General features: G+C 41.5%; 1 protein-coding gene across 1 annotated transcript; it reads left to right on the top strand.

The window, feature by feature from the left end:
* The first annotated feature begins 12,389 nt into the window (after positions 1-12,389).
* LOC121795287 (E3 ubiquitin-protein ligase SINAT5-like) lies at positions 12,390-15,088 on the top strand. The gene is made up of 3 exons (XM_042193791.1): positions 12,390-12,806; positions 13,681-14,067; positions 14,586-15,088. Exons 1-3 carry the CDS (start codon positions 12,606-12,608, stop codon positions 14,946-14,948), a joined length of 951 nt encoding a protein of 316 aa, XP_042049725.1. The 5' UTR covers positions 12,390-12,605; the 3' UTR covers positions 14,949-15,088.
* Positions 15,089-22,807: the final 7,719 nt, after the last annotated feature.

Raw genomic sequence — 22,807 nt, 5'->3', positions numbered from 1 at the left:
CGCGCACTCTTTGATATCACCTAACCAGTCTAGGAAGGAAGTGTTTTTAAAATATCTCCTGGGTCTAGTAATTAAAAGTTTGACCATACCCTGATCCAGGAAATTTTGAGAACACTTGACAACAATTTTGTAAATATTTAATTGCTTTCTTTAAATCAAGAAAAATCCAAACAAATAAAAAATTTTATTCTTCCAAAAATATTTTCGAAACACCAGACCCATCGGGAATGTTTTTGATGCTGTCATATCCTAGACCCGGGGAGTTTGGCGTTTCATATTTGTTTTTTTAGTTTGATGTTTTCTTTTAGTGTGTTTTGGCAGAAGGAATTTACTTGAGCAAGGAATTGTGGGGTAAAAGAGTTTTGGAGGGAGTTGGCACCGGTCCGGATTTCAAAGAGCACTTTATGGGGAGGCGTACGGTCGCTAGCGTCACCACCTGCACCCGCCTGCAAAAGGAAACTGTCCTCTCCAATGCCTACACTATGATCGGTTTTGGCCTTCTTATTTTCTCATTACTCATTCTCTCTCCAAATATTCTCTCTCCCAAATCAAAAACCCCAAATTTCAATCTCTCTCTAACCCTAATCTGAAAATTTCGCCCAAGTTCTTTTCAAAATTTTCTGCAGAATACCATGGATAACCAACAAGGAACCAGCAGCGCTTCTGGATCCGCCGAGAAGAGTGCGGCGGAGTTCATGAATGAACTATTTCAGAAGTTCGGAGGGGCCGATAAAGCGATGCAAGCGTTCGCGATGTTTGCAATGGGACAACCCATGCCAGCCGTTCCAACAACCACCGTGACACAACCGGAGGTTGTCGAGACACCACCCACTGCTGTACAAGAAACCGCACCGGAGGCTGCTACCATTATTCCAGAAGAAACCACCTCTGCCCAGGACACAGTCCCAGAAACCGCCACCAGGCCGGAGGACGATGCAGTGCCCGCCGTTCCAGGATCACCCATTGCGAAGATTCGCGAAGTAGAGACAGATCTGGCCGCGGGACTGACGTTATTGGCCGTAAGTGAACCCAGGTTAGGTTCTGATTCTCAGAAGGAAACCCCTGTTTTAAAGTTTGGAGGTGATGGTGTTTCAGAGGGAGTAAACCTTGATATTTCTGCTGTGAATTTGGTGGAGAGTGTTGTTGGGGGGGTAGATGCTCTTGTTGCGGTAGTTGAGTACACCGCTATTACTGTTAGTAGGGTTGAGGGGGAAACCCCTGTTCTGGAGGCGTCTGTTGAGAGGGATGCCGTTGTTGATGATGATGATGTTCAAGTGGGCGGAGAAGCCCTAAATTCTGAGAAGGATGTAGAAAAGGAAACCCTAGACGTAGTTGGGGGCGATGAAGCCCAATTTACTAAGGAAGATGTTGATGCGGGAAGGACTCCCGACAAATCTGTGGGCACTGAAGCCCAACCTGAAGGAAATCTTACGGGGTTAGAAACCCCTGTTTATATCACAGGGGCAACCCCATTGTTAGCAGAGGAAAGTGGAGCACTCGATTCTGAGGGTGCTCAAGAAACTGTCGATGCAGGACTCAACATGATAGTGGATTTAACTGAGGTCTCTGAGGAGGCCGATTCGCAGCTTAATCTAAGGGAAACAAGGAGACGGACACGTCGGAGTATTCTTGATGACATTGACGTATCTGCCCAACAAAAGGAAAAGGATACGCTGGACCTAGCGACAGCCGTGTCTGCGCAGGAAGACTCCCCCAGGCCGAGTGGAAGGGAGAGTGACGAAGAGGGGCGCCGCGCGAGGGCTAAGAAGAGGAAAGGGAAACAAATTGCTTCCTCCTCGACCGAGAAGGAGAGGGGGAAATCTACTGAATCCCCACTTCCTCCACCCGCCAAGGTACCATACGCCACAGAGCCCGAGAATCCTGCCAGGTCCAGTGATTCAGAGGAGGAGCAAGACGAGGATGTACTGAACTTTGAGCCGACGGAGATTTGGATTACAAAAGAGCTGCTAGACGATATGAGAAGATTTGACGATCCAAAACGTGTGGCCATATACAAGGAAAAGAGTGCTGAGGGAAAGGTGGCGAAGTCCGGAAAAATGTACCACCCGGCGGAACTCAAACATATTAGCTCTAACGATGAGTTCAGGGGGTATATAGATGCAATCGGTTTTGATTGGTTACTAAAGCACAGCACTTTCGAAGTTCCAGTCGACGCGGCCCGTGAATTCTTTTCCACCTTCCGGTTCAAATCCACCGCCGATTTGGATACGGATTCCATAGCTTTCAGGCTTTTTAATGAAGAACATAGGATGAGTATCCGGGAGTGGACGCTGCGGATGGGCTTGCTAACGAGAACAGAAGATGATGAGGGCCTGTGGAACGACAGAATGGTTGGTCCGCCGAAGTTGACGCCAGGATTTCAGGCACAAGGTGCGTGGGAGTTCTTGACTCACTCAAGAGTGGGTCAATTTAAAACAAGTTTTTCGAAGGCACACCATATAGAAAATCGGGTCCTGCGATTCGCCCAAACTTTTGTTAGCTACAACTTGATGGGCACTGCCAACAACGCCCTGACGACCGCCGACCTATACTTTACGTGGTGCATGGCCACAGGAGTACGAGTTCATTTGGGTTATTGGTTAGCCCAAGCCTGCCATCAAGTCACCTCCAACCCGTCCAGGCATCTGTACACGTGCCATCTTCTCGGGGCCTATTTGCAGCGCAACATTGTAATTAAAATCAGCAAGGCCTGCCGTGTAGTAAAGATGTGCTCAGCCCCGGAAGTCTTCAATTTCGACTTTTTTTTCAACAAGGGGTTGCTGATCGCCCGAGGGAAGGAGGTGTGTTTTTATGAGGTCGGTAAGTCAGAGGCACAAGTCAAGCAGGAACCCGATGGTGTGGAGGTAAAGGATCAAGCCACTGAGGACGAAGTCAGGCTGATGGTTCAGGGAGTTCAGAAAGAAGTTGAGGAGGTAAGGAAAGGAATCGACGGGGTACGCAAGGAAATGACTGAGATCCGAAGGGAATTCGGAAAAAGCAGGGAAGAGGCCGCAGTCCTGAGGGGACGTATCACCGATTGGGTGGCTTCGTCAAGTGAGCAAACCAACAGGATGGCGGAGGGTGTTGCTTTGATGACGACCATGCTGAAATGGCTGCACAAAAAGTTCCCGGATGCATCAGAAACTATTCCTGGGTCTAGCGGCAACATTACAACGCTAAGTCCAGGAAGTGTATCCGCGCAGAAGCCATCACAAGGCCCGAGGCCTCACATCACCCCCTCTTCCGCTAGACCCGTGATCCTGAGGACAGCCATACCCCGACCTACTGATGACAGACCAGAGAAGCCGGAGATGCCGGCCAGGAAGAAAGCAAAGGTGACCCAGCCGACGGTGCCACCAAAGTTTGGCTCCCACGGGGGCCAGACACCGAATTGAATTTCCCCTCAAACCCAAGTAACTTTTTCTTTCTTTTATTTAACAGTTCTTTCGTTTTATTTCTGTTTTACCTGCCAGCATGCTAGGTTCTGTATATATGTGTTGAACCCTTCCACTTAGACCAAGCATTGGTCTAAGTGTGAGAAGGGGTTATATGTCATAACATGTTTTGTGTTGTATGTTGTTCCTTCTCCCACTTAGCCCAATGCTTGGTCTAAGTGTGAGAAGTTTGTGTTTTGTTGAGTTCGTTTCATGTCGCCACTAACTGGCCTGCTTTCCACTTCATACGGATTGCTTGGGGACAAGCATAAATGAAGTGGGAGGGGGGACGCAGTTAGTGCAGTTAGTGTCTTGTACATATTCTGTTAGGTCTAGGAGTTTGTAGAAGTTTTTTTTAGGTTTCGTGTTTGCATAACTGGTAAAATAAATAGCAAAAAGCCCCTTAGGGAGAGTAATTGAAGAGAAAATACATGCTAAATTGTGAATCCTTTTCTCTTAATAAATCAAAGTCAGTTGGATGAAGTAAGAACGATAGAGGATGCCTTAGATAACCCAGTTGTGCAGCCCTACTATAAGAGCGAGTTATAAGCCTATACACTTTGAGCTAACTTGTAAAAAGAATGGGCTACCACTTGATGCTTAGGGAGTAGAGAATAAAGGAGGTATAAGCTGGACGAAGTCCAGGAAAAGGAGGTATAAGCTGGACGAAGTCCAGGAACCGGAGGTATAAGCTGGACGAAGTCCAGGGGAGGAGTTAAAATAATAAAACCGGAGGTATAAGCTGGACGAAGTCCAGGAAAAAAAAAAAAAAAAAAAAAATAAGGGCAGGAAGCAGTAGTAACCAGACCCAGGAATAAAAAGGAGACGGTAGGAAGGAGAAACTCTCATAACCCGATGCATCAGTGGAGTAACTTTAACTTAAGAGCGATCCGATCCTAACATCCCTGGTGAGGAATGAGTGATCGAGTGAATCTAACAATTGGGAAGTCAGAAGGCTATCTTGACGAACTGACAACTTGACTAGACAGAAGAAGGGAGGGGGAGGAATCTGAGGCTGTAAACGCTTGGATTGACCTTAAACTTGTGGGGATGGCTGCTAGGAAAATACCAGTTTATGCGCTTATGTGTTTTCTTTCTTTTGTGATTTTTATGTGTTTCGTGTTGTAGTTGTCTAGGTCTAGGAGTCTGTTTTGTTTGTAGAATAGTACTTGGGGGGGGGGGCGTGCATTGAAATTCGCCTTATTTCTTTTTCTTGTCTTTCATACTTGAGGACAAGCATGGTTTAAGTGTGAGCAGTTTGATAAGGCTAATTTCATGCATGGGTCTAGGGATTTAATTCGTGATTTTACTAGGACTAACGCACGTTTTAAGCCAGGTGTGTGAAGGAATTCGCCAGGTCCAGGAAAGAAGACCAAAAAATCACAAGGTCGAGGAACTGGCGATTTAGTGAACAATTATGAAGAGAATTGCTCGACGGAGGAAGCTCCAGAGTTGAAGGGTAGAATAGGGATTTCTACGAAGACTCAAGGGCTATGTCCGCATCTATAAAAGGCAGAAGCATGCAAGCTGGAGGGATCTTCTCGGGGGAGACCTCACCACAGCCTGTTGCTTAGTTCACTTTCCCACACACACACTTGATACTAGTTCTGAGGAGATCTCAGTTCGCACGTTCGGGTTTCATCTTAGCTTCCGATATGGTGTAACACCGCTCTTGTTAGGAGCGAAGAAACAATTTATTTTCCGCTTTCCGCATTTTACTTACTCTGCCGAGCTTCGTTGTTCGAAGCTCGGTTCGCTGTTTTCACCGAATAGTTTCTGGTTTAAATGCAAGTTTGATTTTCCGTTATGGCGATTGTGTTGATTTCTGGTTTGATCGTTTCGCTTATTGAGATTTTGGAGTTTTAAATTGTCTGAGTTGGATGCGTTTCGCAGCTGTTTACTGAGTTATTGTAGGTTAATGGTCAGATCCGGGAGATTGGAGTTGGATTGTGGAAGAATTTTGATTGGATTTGCTGGATTTGTTGGTTGTTGGGTTCGGATGTCTTGGATCCGGAGTGGATCAAGTATTCTGACGTGAATCTGAGTAGTTTCGATCTGATTTTCATGCTTAGTTTACGTGTTTTACTTTCATTCCGTCTAGTGTACGCAGATCTGATGTTTTTCCGAGTTGCAGCAAGATAACGACGACCAAATCTCTATATTCTGTCGAATCTCGCTTTTTGCTCTGTTTTGTTCATCTGCAAGTTTAATTCGGTTGAGAGGATGCATTTTGCTGCGAGCTAGCGTCAGAGTTTGTTAATCTGCAGTTCTTTCCGTACTTGCCATTTTTGGAATTATGGTCCCCACTTTCAGTCATATTCTGTTTAGCTAGATTAGGTAGTTGTTTACACTGTCTAGGAAGTGGTTATGTTTCTTGTTGTCGAAGTCTGAATTTACAAGTTTAACATGTCCTAGGTCTAGCATTTACATTTTCTGCCTAGGTCTAGAGTTAGTTTAAAATTCTCAACCCTTTTGTTGCGTGGCAGCAGCCATTTGTCTGTCCAAAGTCTCTGAGCACTACTTTGCGAGTCCATCTCTGTGGGATCGACCCCACTTCCCTATACTAATTCATAGTATTCGGGTTGAGGGATTTATATTTTTTGAAGGGGAGTCGATGTGTGTCCAACGACCAAGCACTTTATGTTCTCTTAAGTTCCTAGACCTTGTGCTCTAGTGGATTTAAGGAGCGTGGTGTCTTGACCAAGCGCTTGCAGTGATCTATTTCTGTGCACACGTGTTAAAAAATCCTCGTTTCAAGCATACTGCAAAGTATGGTTTGTGCTATTCTAAATGTGAAGAAGGTGTCAAACTTGCTGGTTATGTTGATTCTAACTATGCTAATGACAGAGATAAGAGGAAGTTCACCACTTCCTATGTTTTCACTGTGTGTAGGTCATGTATTAGTTGGAAGTCACAACTGCAGCACATAGTGGCCCTATCCACTACTGAGTCAGAATACATTTCCATTACAGAAGCTATGAAAGAGGCATTGTGGTTGAAGGGAGTACTTTCTGAACTGAATTTTGTGAAAAATCCTCTTGTTGTGTTCTCTGACTCTCAATATGCTATTTAGCTGTGTAAAAATCTTGTTTTCCATGATAGAACTAAGCACATTGATGTTAGGTTTAATTACATTAGGGATATTGTAGAAAAAATGTGAAGTTTTTCTTTCTAAAGTGCATACAGATAAGAACCCAGCTGACATGGGTACTAAATGCTTACCTCTTGAAAAACTAATTTTCTGCATTAAGTTTTTGCATTTTGACCTAGGATAGGTGCATGTCCCGGGGGTAAAAGACCTCAGTCACTTAGTCTACTGTGGTAAGGGTGACTAGTGGCTGGAGGCATTAAGTCCTATAGGCTAATGGGTGTCAGCCCCTCTGGAGCCTATTAGGCAAATCTGGTGGTTTCCCTAAAGCTTGTGGACTTTGTTCTTAGTGCTGTGGGGACTACCTTGTAGGCTGTGATGAATTTTAACCTTAGCCAATAGTGGGATTGGTTTCCCGGAATGATGTCTAAGGTGGAGCATGTTGGTTATATTGGGCTATTATAATTGGTGGACATCATTTGGGCCTGAGAATTAATTGGCCCAGATGACTTTGGGCCTGTAACTTGCCCTAGCCCAATTTCCTGTGAGATATATACCTCTTCCTCTCCTCTCAGCTGTTTCACTCTCTAACTCTCCCTCTCTCTAAGCTCTCTGGCGATTGTGATTCCCTCAGTGTTCTTCATCCGTGTGATGATTTCCAGTGTGTTGCTCTGTGATCTTTCATGGGTTTTCAAGTGTTAGATCTTGTGTGAGTGTTTGTGATGACAACTACTTCGGTTGCCTACTTTCTGGAAAACTAGGGTTTCTGTTTGAGAGTGTTGTTCTCTAGTGTGTGAGGTGATTCACAGTTGGAACTTCCTGTGCTCCCTTGGATCTTCGATCTGGATGAATAGATCTACTCTATTGGCGGGTCTCTGAGACATTCTCTGTGATCTATTGGTGTTTCTAGTTGTTTCTTGTTATCTTCCTTGAATATTGCACTAGATCTGTTTGGATCTGTTTTCCTTGTGTTACTAACTTGAGTATTGAGTGTGCAGGTTCTTCAATAGGATGTTGGAGCTTTCAAGTCCAAGATTACTTCTCTGATTTAGCTATTTGTTGACAACTGTAATAGCTAGATTTCTTGTAACATCAGTCGCTTGGTTGATAGTTTGACTGAGCTATCTTGTTACAAGACCAAAGAGGTCTCAGTAATTAGTGAATCTGAAATAAGTGTGATCCCTACATCCACAATAATAGTATCATTATAATTATGTTCAACTAACCCATTGTGGGTTTCTGGATTACAAGAGATAACCGGGCGTAATACAACTCAAAAGAAGGAATACAAAATGGAAAAAACTGAAACGAAATCACAACGGAAAATGAAACAGTAAACCGTGAACAGTATTAGCCGAGTCGAGGAGTCCTCTTTCCGCAAGACGAGATACGCCCCGGTAGTGCTCTCGGATTGGCGTTTCGTCCGCAAAGATAAAACGGCTACGTCTCTGATGAAGCAGCACCGCTATCAGTAGAGCTCTGGCGAACTAGATGAAGGTGATGGCAGAGCTTCGACAGAAGAACAATGCAAGAGAGGGAGGGAGCTTATGTTTTGTATGCTTGTGAAGTGGTGTAGAGAATGCAAGAGTATGCATGCCTATTTATAGGCCAAATCCAATGCATGCGGAGGTGAAGTCAAAGCACACATTAAGGCTAATTGTAACGGTCGGCGGTTACAAACGTTACAATGTCAATCATGGAGCATGAACCTGAACGGATGTACCTAGACACCTCTCACGTAGTTGTTCATTCCAGAGATGTATCTGGACGACCCGAACAATGTGCACGCATTCTACGAAGCTTTATCCGTATGCTCATTTGCCACATTGTTTTGTCCACGTGTCCAAAATAGATAAATTAATTAATTAATTCCATGTCTCCATATATTGTGAAATATTTTAATATATTATTTCTCACTCACCAGGAATCGGTTTAGAGAAAGTGAATATACCACAATCATCTACTCGGAGGCTCGGAGCGTAGATCGATTATAAATTATTTAATTGTTTCAAAATTAAATAATCCGTCACTTGTATGACCCCATCCAATTGCGTTGACCGGACCACGATTCCAACACTCATTTAATTATTCACATTTCATTATAAAATTCATAGTATATTTCGCACCAATTTTTTCTAATTCATATTTAATTCATATTTATTTATATTTTTTAAAATATATCCAAACCATGACACTCATAATAGCTGATATAGATATTATTCTACTCCCCTCAGTTTAGTATAAGTAGTTTGGCAATAGATGATACTAGAAATATTTAGAAAAAAACCATTGAAATATTACTAAATAGAGAGTAAGGTCTAATTCATTAGAGAAATACTATAAATATAAAATTAATTGTTATGAATGATTAGAAATGAAAAAATATGACCGTTGATTATGGAATAAGGAAGTAGTCCATATAATAGTAAAGTGTGCAATACTACCTCCATCCTACAATAGGAGTTCACATTTGACTCGACAAGAGTTTTAAAAAATATAAAGAAAAGTGAGTTGAAAAAGTTAGTGGAGTAAAAGTCCCACTTTTATTTATTAGTTTCATAATGAATGTGAATAAAATGAGTTAATGGAATGTGAGATTTACTTACTATTTATAATAAAAGTAAAAGTTGACTCTTATTGTGGGACGGAGATAGTAATATTCATGATTTATCTTCATTTTCAGCCATAATCATTTTTTCCTTATCATATCAAAAAAAAATTATTTCAACAAGAACACATTCAATTAACCAATTTCATTATTATTATTATTATTATTATTATTATTATTATTATTATTATTATTATTATTATTATTATTATTATTATTATTATTATTATTATTATTATTATTATTATTATTATTATTATTATTATTATTATTATTATTATTATTATTATTATTATTATTATTATTATTATTATTATTATTATTATTATTTTTCGATCAAAATAGCCAACCCACACTCGACGATTGATTCGTCGTTTAGGAAAGAGTCCACTACTACTAGTCGTTCAGCAACAACGACGTGCTTGGCGATGGATTTGCATAGGCGTTCCTTCTATTTTTCTGTCATACTAATAGTTCTCTTTCATGTACTCTTCTTCAGGTTCCGAAGCCGAATCGAAAGAAGAGTTGCTAGCGCCGAAACTCGTTTAGGAGAAAAAGGGCGAAAACAAAATTGGAGCTAGTATAATGCGAAGACGAATAATGAAAGTATATTTAGATAAAATAATGCATTAAAATTTAATAAAATTAATTTTAAAAAAGAGAAAAACTGATGCAACTGCAAAATGCTGAATAAGAACGTATACTAAAATCTAAAATGAGATAAGTAACTAGCTCAAATGGTACTAAAAAATCAATCTTATTTTTGGTTTTTGAGTAAAAAATACTAATCTTTAGGTTTACACTAAACCAAAATAAAAAACTTTTTCAAATTTTATGAGTAAAAAAAACATAATATGAAGAATATTTTTTTAAGTTTGAGTTTAGTATAAGTGGTTGAAGTAAAATCATATTTGATATGATATTTACAATAAAATGAGTTCGAGTTTAGTGTAAATGGTTGGAAATGTTCTAAGAGCATCTTCAGTGGTGCGGATGTCCCGGCGGACATCCCTGCGGACCTCCCAAAAACACCTCCTGCCACGTCATAAGGACTTCCCACTGCACTGCCACGTCATAAGGACATCCCACTACACAGTGGCGGACATCCCCAAGGACATCCCGACGGACTTCTCACAATAATAAAAAATTCACAAATTCACCAAATTAAACAATTTACGGAATTAAAATTTCGACACAAATACAGAGAAATTGCAACCACTTTATTTAAAAAACATACATAGTACAAAAAAAACATACATAATTATTAAAAAAAATTACATAGTTAAAAAAAAACCCGCTGTCTCACTCCTAGGATTCCCCGCCGCCAGTACCCTCGTCGTCCCTGCCGGTAGTCCCCTCGTTGCCATTCTCCGCCATGTCTCCCAACCCCAAATCGCGCCGCATATTGTTTATGATATCCTTCAGCGACGACCTGTAATGGAGATCAGTCGATGTCCGCCATTCAACCATTGCACGTAACAGGGTTTCATGTTGCGCGACGCGGGCGAGTGAGGGGATCGTTTTGGGTAGGAGCTGTCGATTGGGCCTCGGCGGACCCGCTGGCGCTTCCAATCGCCATACGCGCCACGGACTTTTGCCCCACCGGGCGACGGCGGCGGGCCGACGATGAAGGTGTCGGTAACTCTGCCTCGCCGGGGGGGAGTTTGCGGGAACCAGCACTGCTACTGTACTCCCCGGAGGCGCTGATCTTCGTCCACTTCGGCCAGCCAGATTCAACACCCATAGTAAACTTGCCCGAAGACTGCACCACAAGATACACCTCCCAATATTTGAATTTCCCGAAGCCTGCCGCAGCGTCTATGAACTGATGGTGAGACAGATGCTTCACATCCTCGGCAGACATGTCGATGGTTGCCGAGCGGAGGTTGTTTGTGTAAATGCCGACGAATCGGCTGAGATGCCTCTTCATCCGCTCCCACTATTTCCGGCATTGCTCTCCGTTGTGAGGCTTCTTCCCTGGCGGTTTGAATTGGAGGTAGCTTTGGCTAATGCGCCACCACATCCTATCGATATGCTGGTTAGCCCCGATATATGGATCCTCCACTATACTGATCCACGCCTTCGCAAGGGCGATGCACTCTTCTGTGCTCCAGACGATCCTCTTTTTCCCGCTGGATTCCTCCCCCACCTCAGCGGCCACCGCCTCACCATCGTACCCCGTCGCAGGCGAGGTAGTGCCCCGTCCCCTGCCCCTCCCTCTCCCTGTCCTCCCCCTCCTCCCTGTCGCTGTTGGTGCGTCTATGGGAGAATCCCGGATCGAAGATAGCCCCAACTCCTCCATCGAGAACGTCTCGATGCCAGTGAACTGAGTCTCGAGAGGAGTACTCAGGGGGTTTCCGTCGACAGTAAATCCATATAGGGGCGATAGACATTGTCCACCGGTGATTGGGGGACCCCCTGTATACTCCCCCCGCAGCGACAGGCGAGCCCTGCATCATCCAGGCATCATCATCCCGGGCATCTGGGGCGGCATCATCCCCGGCATTGGGGTCATTCCGGCACTCACCCCGGGCATTTGGGGCATCATCCCATACCAAGGCGGGTACATGTTGTAGTACCCGGGCATCATCCCCGCAGTCATTTGGGGTTGGGGAATCATCGCCGCCATTCCGGACATTGTGGCGGGCATTGGGGTACTTCCGCCAACGGGAAAGATCGGTCCCTGTGACTCGCTCGTGGCGGGGGAATCACTATCGTGGTGCTCCATTTATCTTCGAAAGAAAGTATTTAGAGAGAGTGGTACTCGTTAATACAAGTGGGGCGAATGAAATGAAATTCAACGAGCCGTATTTATAGAATTTTTGAAAAAAAAATAATAAAATAATCGGGACGTCCGTGGAGTCAACGCAATGCCGGACGTCCGCAAGAACGTCGCCACGGACGTCCCGGGAACGCCGCGGAACTCCGGTATCCGCAGCGGACGTCCGTATCCGCGTCACCTTTGCACAATGGCGGACGTCCCGCACGGAAGTCCGATACGCCGGTCGGACGTCTGTCGGGACGGGCACCATTGCGGATGCTCTAAAGTCACCCTAGAATGTGGTTAACATAGTTGCAACCTAAAAAAAAGCCTGCAATAAGGCTACAAAATGCGACCCTATTGCATGTGCTCTTAAAATAAGTGAATTTCTAATAATTTTGCAAATCAATACTACTATAAAAGAAAATCAAATTGTTTGTAATTTTTCCCAGCCAAGATACCATCTTTCTCTCTCTCACACACACGCATTTTTCAAACAAAAGCTAAAACAAAATAAAAAAAAGTAAAGAGAGCTCCATCAAGTAAAGCACGGCTCCTGTTGCCATTCCACGATCATATTAAAATCTCAAAAAACAACTCTCAGAAATCCCCAATTACAAAATTTCTCCAGATAATTCCTCGCACTTTCACCCCCCAACTTCCTCAAATGATCAGCCGTTTGATCTGAGCAAACAAGTAAACAATTTTTCCAGAATGGAATCCAGCATTGAATGCGTAACTGATGGGTTGATGGATGAAGATGAGATCTCTTCTAAGTTTTCGTCTTCGAAGCCATCTCACACTAATATCAACACCAATAATCTGAATGGGATGGTTATCAATCCCGCTACGAGTGTTCACGAGCTTCTTGAATGCCCTGTTTGCACCAATTCTATGTACCCTCCAATTCATCAGGTTTTTCTCTCTTCCATTCCTCTTCTTTTAGGGAAATGGGTTTCTAGATGCCATCGCGATGGGTTTATATGCTCCAAGGTTGAACCTTTCTTGTTGTTTTATTCTCATAATTTAGATTTTGTGGTATCGTGTTGATTGCTACTACTTTAGGTTGGGAATTTTTGGAATTACCTGCAATTTTGGAAATTTATGGAATCTGATCCCGATGACTTAGATTTGGGATGAATTTGTGAATAGTTGCTTTTTAGGGTTCACCAAAATTTTCCCCTTTCTTATTTTAGGGTTCGCCGATTTGGTTGAATTCCGGCAAACATATGAAATTCATTTCTCATATTTCAAAAAAGCTTGCCATTTGAATGAACTTTTTGTCTACCTTGATCATGTTAGGGAAGATAAGAAAAAGAATAGCTTTAAACCCTTGGAAATTTATCCTAACTTGGGGTTTATACTGGTCTGCTAAAATCTGTTTGTTTCCCTTTCTGCATAGTTATGGAGAATTGTGATTTGGAGATAGAAAACAAAAACAGATTTGAGCGAAAATTATCACCGTGAGATACGTTCAGGGGCGTACCACCTCACTTGAGAGGCATTTTAATACATTACTATAAATTTCATCTGCTGTAGTAGAACGCCGACAGGAGACTTACACTGATGAAATTTGAGCATATTGATGTTTAATGGATAAGCGTTTGACCTTCAAGCTATTGATATGAAATATGTAGATGTGAATTTCCTTGATTGTTTGGGCCTTTGCAGCCCCCTTTCTGATAGATTGCCTTCAAACGAAATTAATCTGGCTGGTATAGGTATGCTCACTTTTATGCAGATTATGCTTATTTGTTTGGTTGTCCTAATGCAAACTCATTTTCTGCAGTGTCACAACGGTCATACCATTTGTTCGACATGTAAAGTAAGGGTCCATAATAAATGTCCGACTTGTAGGCACGAGCTTGGTGATATAAGATGTTTAGCACTAGAAAAAGTTGCTGAATCACTTGAACTTCCTTGCAAGTATTCCACCCTTGGATGCCCTGAGATCTTTCCTTATTATAGTAAGTTGAAACACGATGCTGCCTGCAATTTTAGGCCTTACACCTGTCCCTATGCTGGATCAGAGTGCTGCGTGGGTGGGGATATTCCATATCTAGTTGCTCACTTACGAGATGATCACAAAGTGGATATGCATTCTGGATGCACATTCAATCATCGCTATGTTAAATCAAATCCCCGGGATGTAGAGAATGCTACATGGATGCTGACTGTGAGTATTTCTCCACAAATGATTGTTCCTCAAGAACTAATCTTGGTTACTGTGCAGATTACAATTTTTGTCTTAGCTTAAATCAAGTACTTATCAAGAAAGTTGTAATTGATGAACATTTTCTAGCACTTGGATCCATCTAAATTCCACCCTTCACCAGTAATATTCTGAGAAATCTTGTCTAGACTCCAGAGCACAATTCTTGTCTTAGCTTTTACAAAATCTTGTTAAGAAACTTGTATTCAGAGGATGATAATGAGCTCTTCTGCAATCTAGAACGAATTAATCCTTGTGGAACTTCGAAATCCATTTGAATTGTATCCTTCACCCCTAGAATTCTAGGAATCTTGTGCAGAGTAGCTTATACTGAGAACTTATCAAGAAACTTGCATTCGAAGGGTGCTAGTGAACTCATCTATGATGACATCTGAGTGGAACTTACAATCCCTCAAAATCACACCCTTCACCAGTAAAATCTTAGAAATGCTGATGAAGACCTTGTTTGTTTTCTTATGCAGGTATTCCATTGTTTTGGCCAGTATTTTTGCCTACATTTTGAAGCTTTCCAACTGGGCATGGCTCCTGTGTACATGGCCTTTCTTCGATTCATGGGAGACGAGATGGATGCCCGGAACTACAGCTACAGTTTGGAGGTTGGGGGAAACGGTCGGAAGCTTATCTGGGAAGGCACCCCTCGGAGCATCAGAGATAGTCATCGGAAGGTCAGGGACAGCCACGACGGCCTAATCATACAACGGAATATGGCGCTCTTTTTCTCAGGAGGAGACAGGAAAGAGCTTAAGCTTCGTGTAACGGGACGAATATGGAAGGAACAACAGAACCCAGATGGTGGAGCTTGCATACCCAATTTCTGCAGCTAAGTGCTGCTTCATTTGTTGTTCTTTTTGGGTTGTTTTCTTCCCTTTCAGAAAGATGTAACTTCAAATCTGAAAATGTGTTGCTATACCACAACTGTATGTTATGACAATTTGTTGAAATTTATGTTGGAGTTTGCACTAAATGTCTGAATCTCATAAGCCCATGTAGTATTTTGTTGCTGTAAGAAACAGTTTCATCTCAGGCAGCTCGTGTGTTGTTTGAAAGTCAGCAAATTGTGAAATATACAATGAGAATTTGATTATCTGCACATTTTGAGAACTAGTCTGAAATCAAATAAGAATTTGAGGTTTTATATACACAAAAATATACTCCTTAAAAAGTAAGGCATCAAATTCGTGAACATTGAAATAAATAGTTTCATTTCAATGTATGTCAAGAATTGGGGTGCCAGTTTCATTTCCAAGTATGTCAAGAATTGGGGTGCTATTGTTATGTGGCTTGTCTTTTAGTTGGGCAATTAGGGGGCTGTTCACTGTTGGCAATGATAGTAGAGGTGAATGCACAGCGTTGGAGAAGGATATGCTGCGAAGGAAACTGAAAGCAAGAAAGGAGGAAGAGAAGATGGTGGAAGGTAGTGAGGAAGTAATGCTGGTGCAGGTAGATCCTAAAGCTGTGTTGTTCATGACTTGATAATGAAGAACTTGTTAATAGCATTATTAAGGCTAAGAGATTTAATAATCAACTGGAAATATCGGGAAATGAACTTCAGGGGAAAATTGAAGAAATCACGGCAATGGCAAGGCATGCCTGTGACGCTGAGAGAAGAGAAGGTCTTCAAAACTCCAATACAACTTCAGAAAACGAACTTCCTAGTGAGGAGGATGCATCCGCTGAAGATTCTGATGAAAGGAGAGAAGATATATGCCTGTCACTGACACAGACACAAACGATGATATTGAACTGTCCATTAGTGTAGCTTCAGATGAGGAATGTGAGTGAGATAGATCTCCATAGCATCATCCATAATGACACTAAAAGCTTGAGACCTGAAGTGAGCAATGAAAACTGAGTACCATAAAATCTGCCAAGGAAGCAAGGGAGTACCTTTTGAGGAAGCATCAAACACCAGAGGTGAACCAAGGAGATGTGGATAGCCTAAATCATTCAGAAACATCGAGAATATCCAATGATCCTATCTCTATAAGTGGACTAGATGACTTTTCATATCCATTTGAAGATTACAGCATGGATAGTGAAACTTCACAAGGAGATGTGGATAGATTCAGAAACATTGAGAATATCCTCAGGTTATGATGTTAGTATCTCTAAAAAAGTTTCTGGAGTATCCGTACACAACATCCCCAAGGCAAAAGAAGATATTTAGACTCGCCAGACTTGTAATACCACAAGTGATACATCATCCTTATTGGGCGACATACGAAATTCTAAATCTACTAAGGTTGACGAAGTTGGCCAACTCCAGACAGAAAAAGTGCTCAGCTCACGAACCATAAATCTGAAGATACTCCAAAGAATGAAACATCAGTAGGTCTTCAAGAGTCTGCAATTACTACTGCTGATGAAGTTAATGATAAAACTACAGAGCTAGCTCCATTAGTAAGTAAGGAAACCTGGATGGAAAAGAATTTCCATGAATGGGAGCCCATTGTGGACAAGATTGGAGCTGGCTTCAGAGATAGTTATCATCTTGCAAAGGAGAAAGCAAGTCGGAAATCGGGTTCAGAAAGTGAACTTGAATGGATGAAGGATGAAAGGCTTAAGGAGATTGTATTCAAAGTGAGTGATCCATTTTACCGTATGGATGAAGCAGATAAACTTACCTTTTTAATGACCTAGACAAGAAAGTCGAACAAGAGAACAAAAAGCTGCTAAAGTTGCATGAATATCTTCATTCAAACATAGAGAACCTTGATTATGGAGCAGGTAAATGACAAGTCTTACATATGCCTTCTTTTAGATATGAAACATATCAATTCAAATCTACATATATATATATATATATGATGTGGCTTAGTTTGTTCTGTTATCCAGTATGGATTCAAGAATATATCTGATTATCCATGTAAATCTGAGAAATGCTAATTACTAGCTTTAGATGGGTCATGGGCATGTTGATATGGTTGGTGGGAGAGAATTGTCTCTTGCATTCGTCTTATTTGACCTGCCAAATAGTAGTAGTTTTTAAAGCAATTTTTAATTTGATTTTTTTCATTGTTTCAACTTGGACATCAGACATCTTATATCTTGTATGGTTGTTATGAGAGATGTTTGGGTGTTGCTGTTTTTCTTGTGGAACTTTATAATATATGCGGGTATATCTTTCCCTGTAGTCATGCTACAACAACTTGGAATATTTTTATAGTCTTGCAAATGTTTAATCTTAGAATTCATCTACTAGAAACAAATTAGACCAAAAAACTTATGCCAAATATTCTAGGCATAAGAAATGGAAATGCTTTCTGTTAGAATCAAACGCAAGAAAGGAAGATGAAGTTCAATTTGAGAAACAAGAAACTCTTATTGATTGCGGATTAAATCTGGAAGATACAAAATGAGCTATTAATTGCTCAAACAAACTAAAACAACTATTTATACTAATACTCAATCTTAACGGCTAGTAAGAAACCAACGGCTAAGATTAAAAGATCCTAACTAACTTCAATCGGACGGCTACTGTAAGCTGCTGTGTTAATGAGCTCGATCAAGCTCAATCCTTGTCCCAGCCTTGATGTTGATCCATCACAAGTCACAAACTCCACCTTGATGGCTCAATCATCAAGCATCAGCCATCACTCAGCCTTGATTTCCCTCTGCAAACCAACTAACCTCATACATAAATCCAGCTTCGCCTTTGGTAGAGGTCTAGTCAGCATATCTGCTGGATTTTTAGAAGTGTCTACTTTGAACACCCTTATTTCTCCTTCTTCAATCTTCTCCCTTATGAAGTGTAGCCGCACATCAATGTGCTTACTTCTTTCATGGTAAACTGAATGCTTTGCCAAACATAATGCACTGTTGTTATCACAACCAATGCTCACAACTTTCTGACTTACACCAAAATCCTCCAGAATTCCCCTTAGCCAACACCCCTCCTTAACTGCTGCTGTTAGAGACATGAACTCTGCCTCGGTTGTTGATAAGGCAACCACTCCTTGAAGGCTACTCTTCCAACTTATCACAGAACCATATAGAGTAAATAAGTAACCTGATTGGGACCTCCTGGTGTCAAGATTCCCTGCATAATCAGAGTCACTCCAGCCAACCAAAGCATCACCCTCACAAGCAGCCACTCCATCAAACATAATTCCAATATCTGTGGCACCCTTCAAGTATCTTATCAGCCATTTTAAAGCAGACCAGTGCTCTTTTCCATAGTTTGACATGTATCTGCTGGTCACAGAGACTGCTTGAGCTATGTCTGCTCGTGTGCCTATCATCGCATACATAGCACTTCCAATGATGTTTGCATAGGGAATATTCTGCATTTGTTTCTTTTCTTCATCAGATTTTGGCATTTGCTCAGTAGTTAACTTGTAATGCTGCCCCATTGGAACTGAAACCTCTCTCACATTACCCATCTTGAACTTACTGATTAGTCTTGAAACATAGTCAGATTGAGTCAAGAATATCTGCCTCCTCTCTCTCTTTCTCACTATAGACATACCAAGAATCCTTTTTGCGGGTCCCAGATCCTTCATCTCAAAAGCAACCTTGAGATCAGTCTTCACTTTCCTTATCTCTTCCAGATCAGCTCCAGCCAAGAGCATATCATCTACATATAATAGTAGATATGCAACCACAGCTCCTCCTGCTTTCTTTATATAAACACACTCATCATAAGCCGACCTTGTGAAGCCATTTCTCATCACATGATCATTGAATTTCATGTGCCATTGCCTGCTTGCTTGCTTTAATCCATAGATACTCATTTGCAGCAAACATACTTTTCTCTCATCCCCTGCTTTCACAAAGCCGTTTGGCTGAGCCATGTATATTGTTTCTTTCAAATCACCATGCAAAAAGGCTGTCTTGACATCTAATTGATCAAGCTCCCAGTCCTTTCTTGCAACAATAGCTAACAGAATTCTTATGGAGGTGTGTTTCACCACAGGAGAAAAAACCTCATCATAATCGATCCCATACTCTTGTGTGAATCCTCTAGCCACTAATCTGACTTTATATCTCACCTTATCCCCATCAGCACCTTCAATTTTCTTCTTGAAGACCCACTTGCAACTCACCACCCTTCTTCCATTCGGTTTCTCAACTAGTACCCAAGTACCATTTTTAAGTAGTGAGTCAATTTCTTCCACCATTGCCTGCATCCAACTCTCCCACTCTTTACACTGCATAGCCTCCTCATATGTACTGGGCTCCGAGTATTCTACTTCCTCTGCCACCATCAGACAGAAAAATAGAAATTCAGCATCAGAATATTTGGTAGATGGCTTGATGGTTCTTCTGACTCTATCTCTTGCCAACTTCCAGCTTCTGTCATTGGATGCAGTAGACTGATGTGTCTGCTGTGGAGATTGTGAAATACCAGTAGCATCATCATGAACATCTGTGATTTCATCATCTTGATCTTGTTCATTCTCACCAAGCTCCACCTCAATTCTTGAAGTCACCTCATGCTCAGTATCAGAGACATCAGATCTCTTCTTGAAAGGCAGATCATACTCCCAAAAGACAACATCTCTATTGATGATAATCTTGCCATTCCCAGGCTCCACACACCATAATCTATACCCCTTTACTCCTGGTTGGTATCCAATCATAATGCATTTAAGAGCCCGAGCCTCCAATTTTCCTTGCTTGATGTGTGCAAATGCCCTACAACCAAAAGTCCTGAGCCTTTCATAGTTTCCATGTCTCCCAAACCACCTTACATCTAGAATATCTCCATCTATACTTGATGAGGGACACATATTCAACAATTTCACTGCAGTAGAGGCTGCTTCAGCCCAGAATTTCTTCTCCAACCCGGCTACTATCAACATACATCTCACTCTTTCAAGGATGGTGCGGTTGGCTCTCTCTGCCACTCCATTTTGTTGTGGATTCATAGGCACGGTTCTATGCCTCTTGATGCCTTTGGATTTGCAGAATGTATCAAAATCACCAGACACAAACTCTAAACCATTATCAGTCCTTAAGCAGCCAAGCTTCCACTTCAATGCACCAATCTTTGAATTTAGCCAGAGCCTCAGATTTTTCTTTCAGTATGTAAATCCAGATTCTTCTTGTGAAATCATCTATAATGCTCATGTAGTATCTCCCCCCACCAATAGACTTCACTTGAGCTGGTCCCCATAAGTCACTATGGACATAATCCAATGGTTTTGTAGAATTGTGCACTGCCTTGGGAAATGGCAGTTTCTTGGCCTTTCCCAACACACATTCTTCACATTCAGTAGGATCAACTCCAGAATCCTCACACCGGACAAAACCTCTCTTAACCAGCTCCTTCACTGTCCCCATGGCAGGGTGGCCAAGTCTCTGATGCCAAACTTTCAAGCTATCAGATATTGCAACATGAGCTTCACTCAGATTATTTACCATGACAGTAGCATCCATGTAATACAAGCTGCCTCTCCTCTTGGCTTCCATGATCACTTTCCCATCCTTGCTTACTGTCATTCCACCATTTTCAGATACCATTCTACATCCTTTACTCTCAAGAGAACCAAGTGACACCAAATTCCTCTTAACAGCAGGTATAAATCTGACAGAACCCAAGATAATAACTCGACCATTCTCAGCTCTTAATTTTATGGTCCCTATACCCTTTACTTCACAAACTTGATCATTACCAAGAATTACAGAGCCAGCTATTTCCTTTATATCATCAAACCAGTGGAGGTTGTGAGTCATGTGAAAGCTGCAACCGGAGTCCATGATCCAAGAACCATTCTCCATATGCTCCATAACATTCAAACCTACTGGAGCTTCATCTTCAACCACTGCTTGGGCAGTATTCACAGCCTTCCCACCCAACTCCGCCATTTTCTTTTTCCAACCGTGACAATCTTTCTTCAAGTGACCGGGCTTTTTACACCAGAAACAAGCACGAGTCTCCTTCTGATCAGACTGAAAAGCTGGCTTATATGGCTCATTTGATTTCTTGAAGAACTTCTTTCCCTTAAACTTCTTGATATTTAGACTTTCTGATGCAGGATCATTGATTCTTGCATCTCCTCTCTGCAATTCTTTAGATCTTAAAGCCGATTGTACCTCAAGAAGCGTGACGGTTTTCTCCCGGCCATATAGGATTGCATCACGCAGCTGATCATAGCTTTGAGGAAGTGCGTTTAATAACAAGATAGCTTTGTCTTCATCTCCAATAGAAACATCAATGTTCTCAAGATCATCAACATTCTTATTGAATTCCTCTAGCTGCTCTAAAATTGGTCTTCCATCCACAAATTTGTACGAATACAATCGCTGTTTCATAAGCAATCTATTCGCTAAAGATTTTGTAAGGTATAGATCTTCAAGTTTTGCCAACATACCTGCCGCTGTTGTTTCTTTGGATACCTCTCTCAAAACTTTATCCCCGAGACACAATATTATCGTGCTGAACGCTTTCGCCTCGACCTCTTCTTCCTTCGCGGCCAATTTTGCATCCGGAACCCCCTCTTCAGTTCCTTTCTTGACCTCCTTTGTCAAAGCCGAGGACAATCCCTGTTGTGTAAGCAGAGCACGAACCTTCATTCTCCATAAGGCAAAGTCGTTTTTGCCCGTAAACTTATCAGCTTCGAATCTTGAAGCCATCTCTTGCGTCGTGGATCCGATTCCAACCAATACCAATCGATTCTACACGTAATCGATAATTCAAGCTTTCCCACCGGACGGCGCCAATTGTTAGAATCAAACGCAAGAACACTCGAGGAAGATGAAGTTCAATTTGAGAAACAAGAAACTCTTATTGATTGCGGATTAAATCTGGAAGATACAAAATGAGCTATTAATTGCTCAAACAAACTAAAACAACTATTTATACTAATACTCAATCTTAACGGCTAGTAAGAAACCAACGGCTAAGATTAAAAGATCCTAACTAACTTCAATCGGACGGCTACTGTAAGCTGCTGTGTTAATGAGCTCGATCAAGCTCAATCCTTGTCCCAGCCTTGATGTTGATCCATCACAAGTCACACTTTCGTACTGCCCAAGGTAATCCATAACTTTGACACTGCTTCATCTGTTTCTATTTGATCCTATTATTGTCTGGAAATCATGGAAAAAATATACTCCATTGTGTTATGTTTTTTATCGATAGTATTTTGCAACATTCGTTTTTATAACAAAAGTAGCATATGGGACAACATCTCAATTATACGAAACTAATGAAGGGTATCAAAACATTAAAATGTCAATGATTTCAACAGAGTTTGAAAATGTTGTTGCATGATTTCAATGTTTTTGTATAGTACAAAATCAAGTAAATATCTCAAAACATTGAGATAAATCAAGTTAATACATCAAATGATATTATGGACCAATTTCGAGAGAATCAAATAGTACTACACATCTTAGACGCACGTGGATCGATTTCAAGTGAACCAATCACATTCGAAACTCTAACTTACGCATAATATATGCACGAATTTTTTTAAAAATATTAGTGAAACCTTGATATTTTTATAAAAGCTATAAGCGTAAAAACTGCAATTTTTATACCTCAAAGTATAAGTAAAAAAAATTAAAAGCGCTTAATTTAACGTTCAAAAGTTTATGGAAAACTGAATGCTAATTTCCACGTGTACCAATCAGCAACGCTAATCATTTTAGGGCATCTCCAGTGGCTTTCGCCCAGCAATAGCTCAACAATAGCCCAGCCACAAACTCCTCCTGCCACATCATCAGCACTAAAAAT

Source organism: Salvia splendens, chromosome 3, assembly GCF_004379255.2.
Source record: "Salvia splendens isolate huo1 chromosome 3, SspV2, whole genome shotgun sequence".
Classification (NCBI taxonomy): Eukaryota; Viridiplantae; Streptophyta; class Magnoliopsida; order Lamiales; family Lamiaceae; genus Salvia; species Salvia splendens.
This window is presented reverse-complemented; position numbering and strand designations above follow the sequence as displayed.

Coding starts and splice junctions, on each gene's coding strand:
- LOC121795287 (XM_042193791.1), top strand. CDS start 12,606: ATGGAATCCAGCATTGAATGCGTAACTGATGGGTTGATGGATGAAGAT. Junction 12,807..13,680: donor TGTACCCTCCAATTCATCAG/GTTTTTCTCTCT, acceptor CATTTTCTGCAG/TGTCACAACGGTCATACCAT. Junction 14,068..14,585: donor ATGCTACATGGATGCTGACT/GTGAGTATTTCT, acceptor TTTCTTATGCAG/GTATTCCATTGTTTTGGCCA.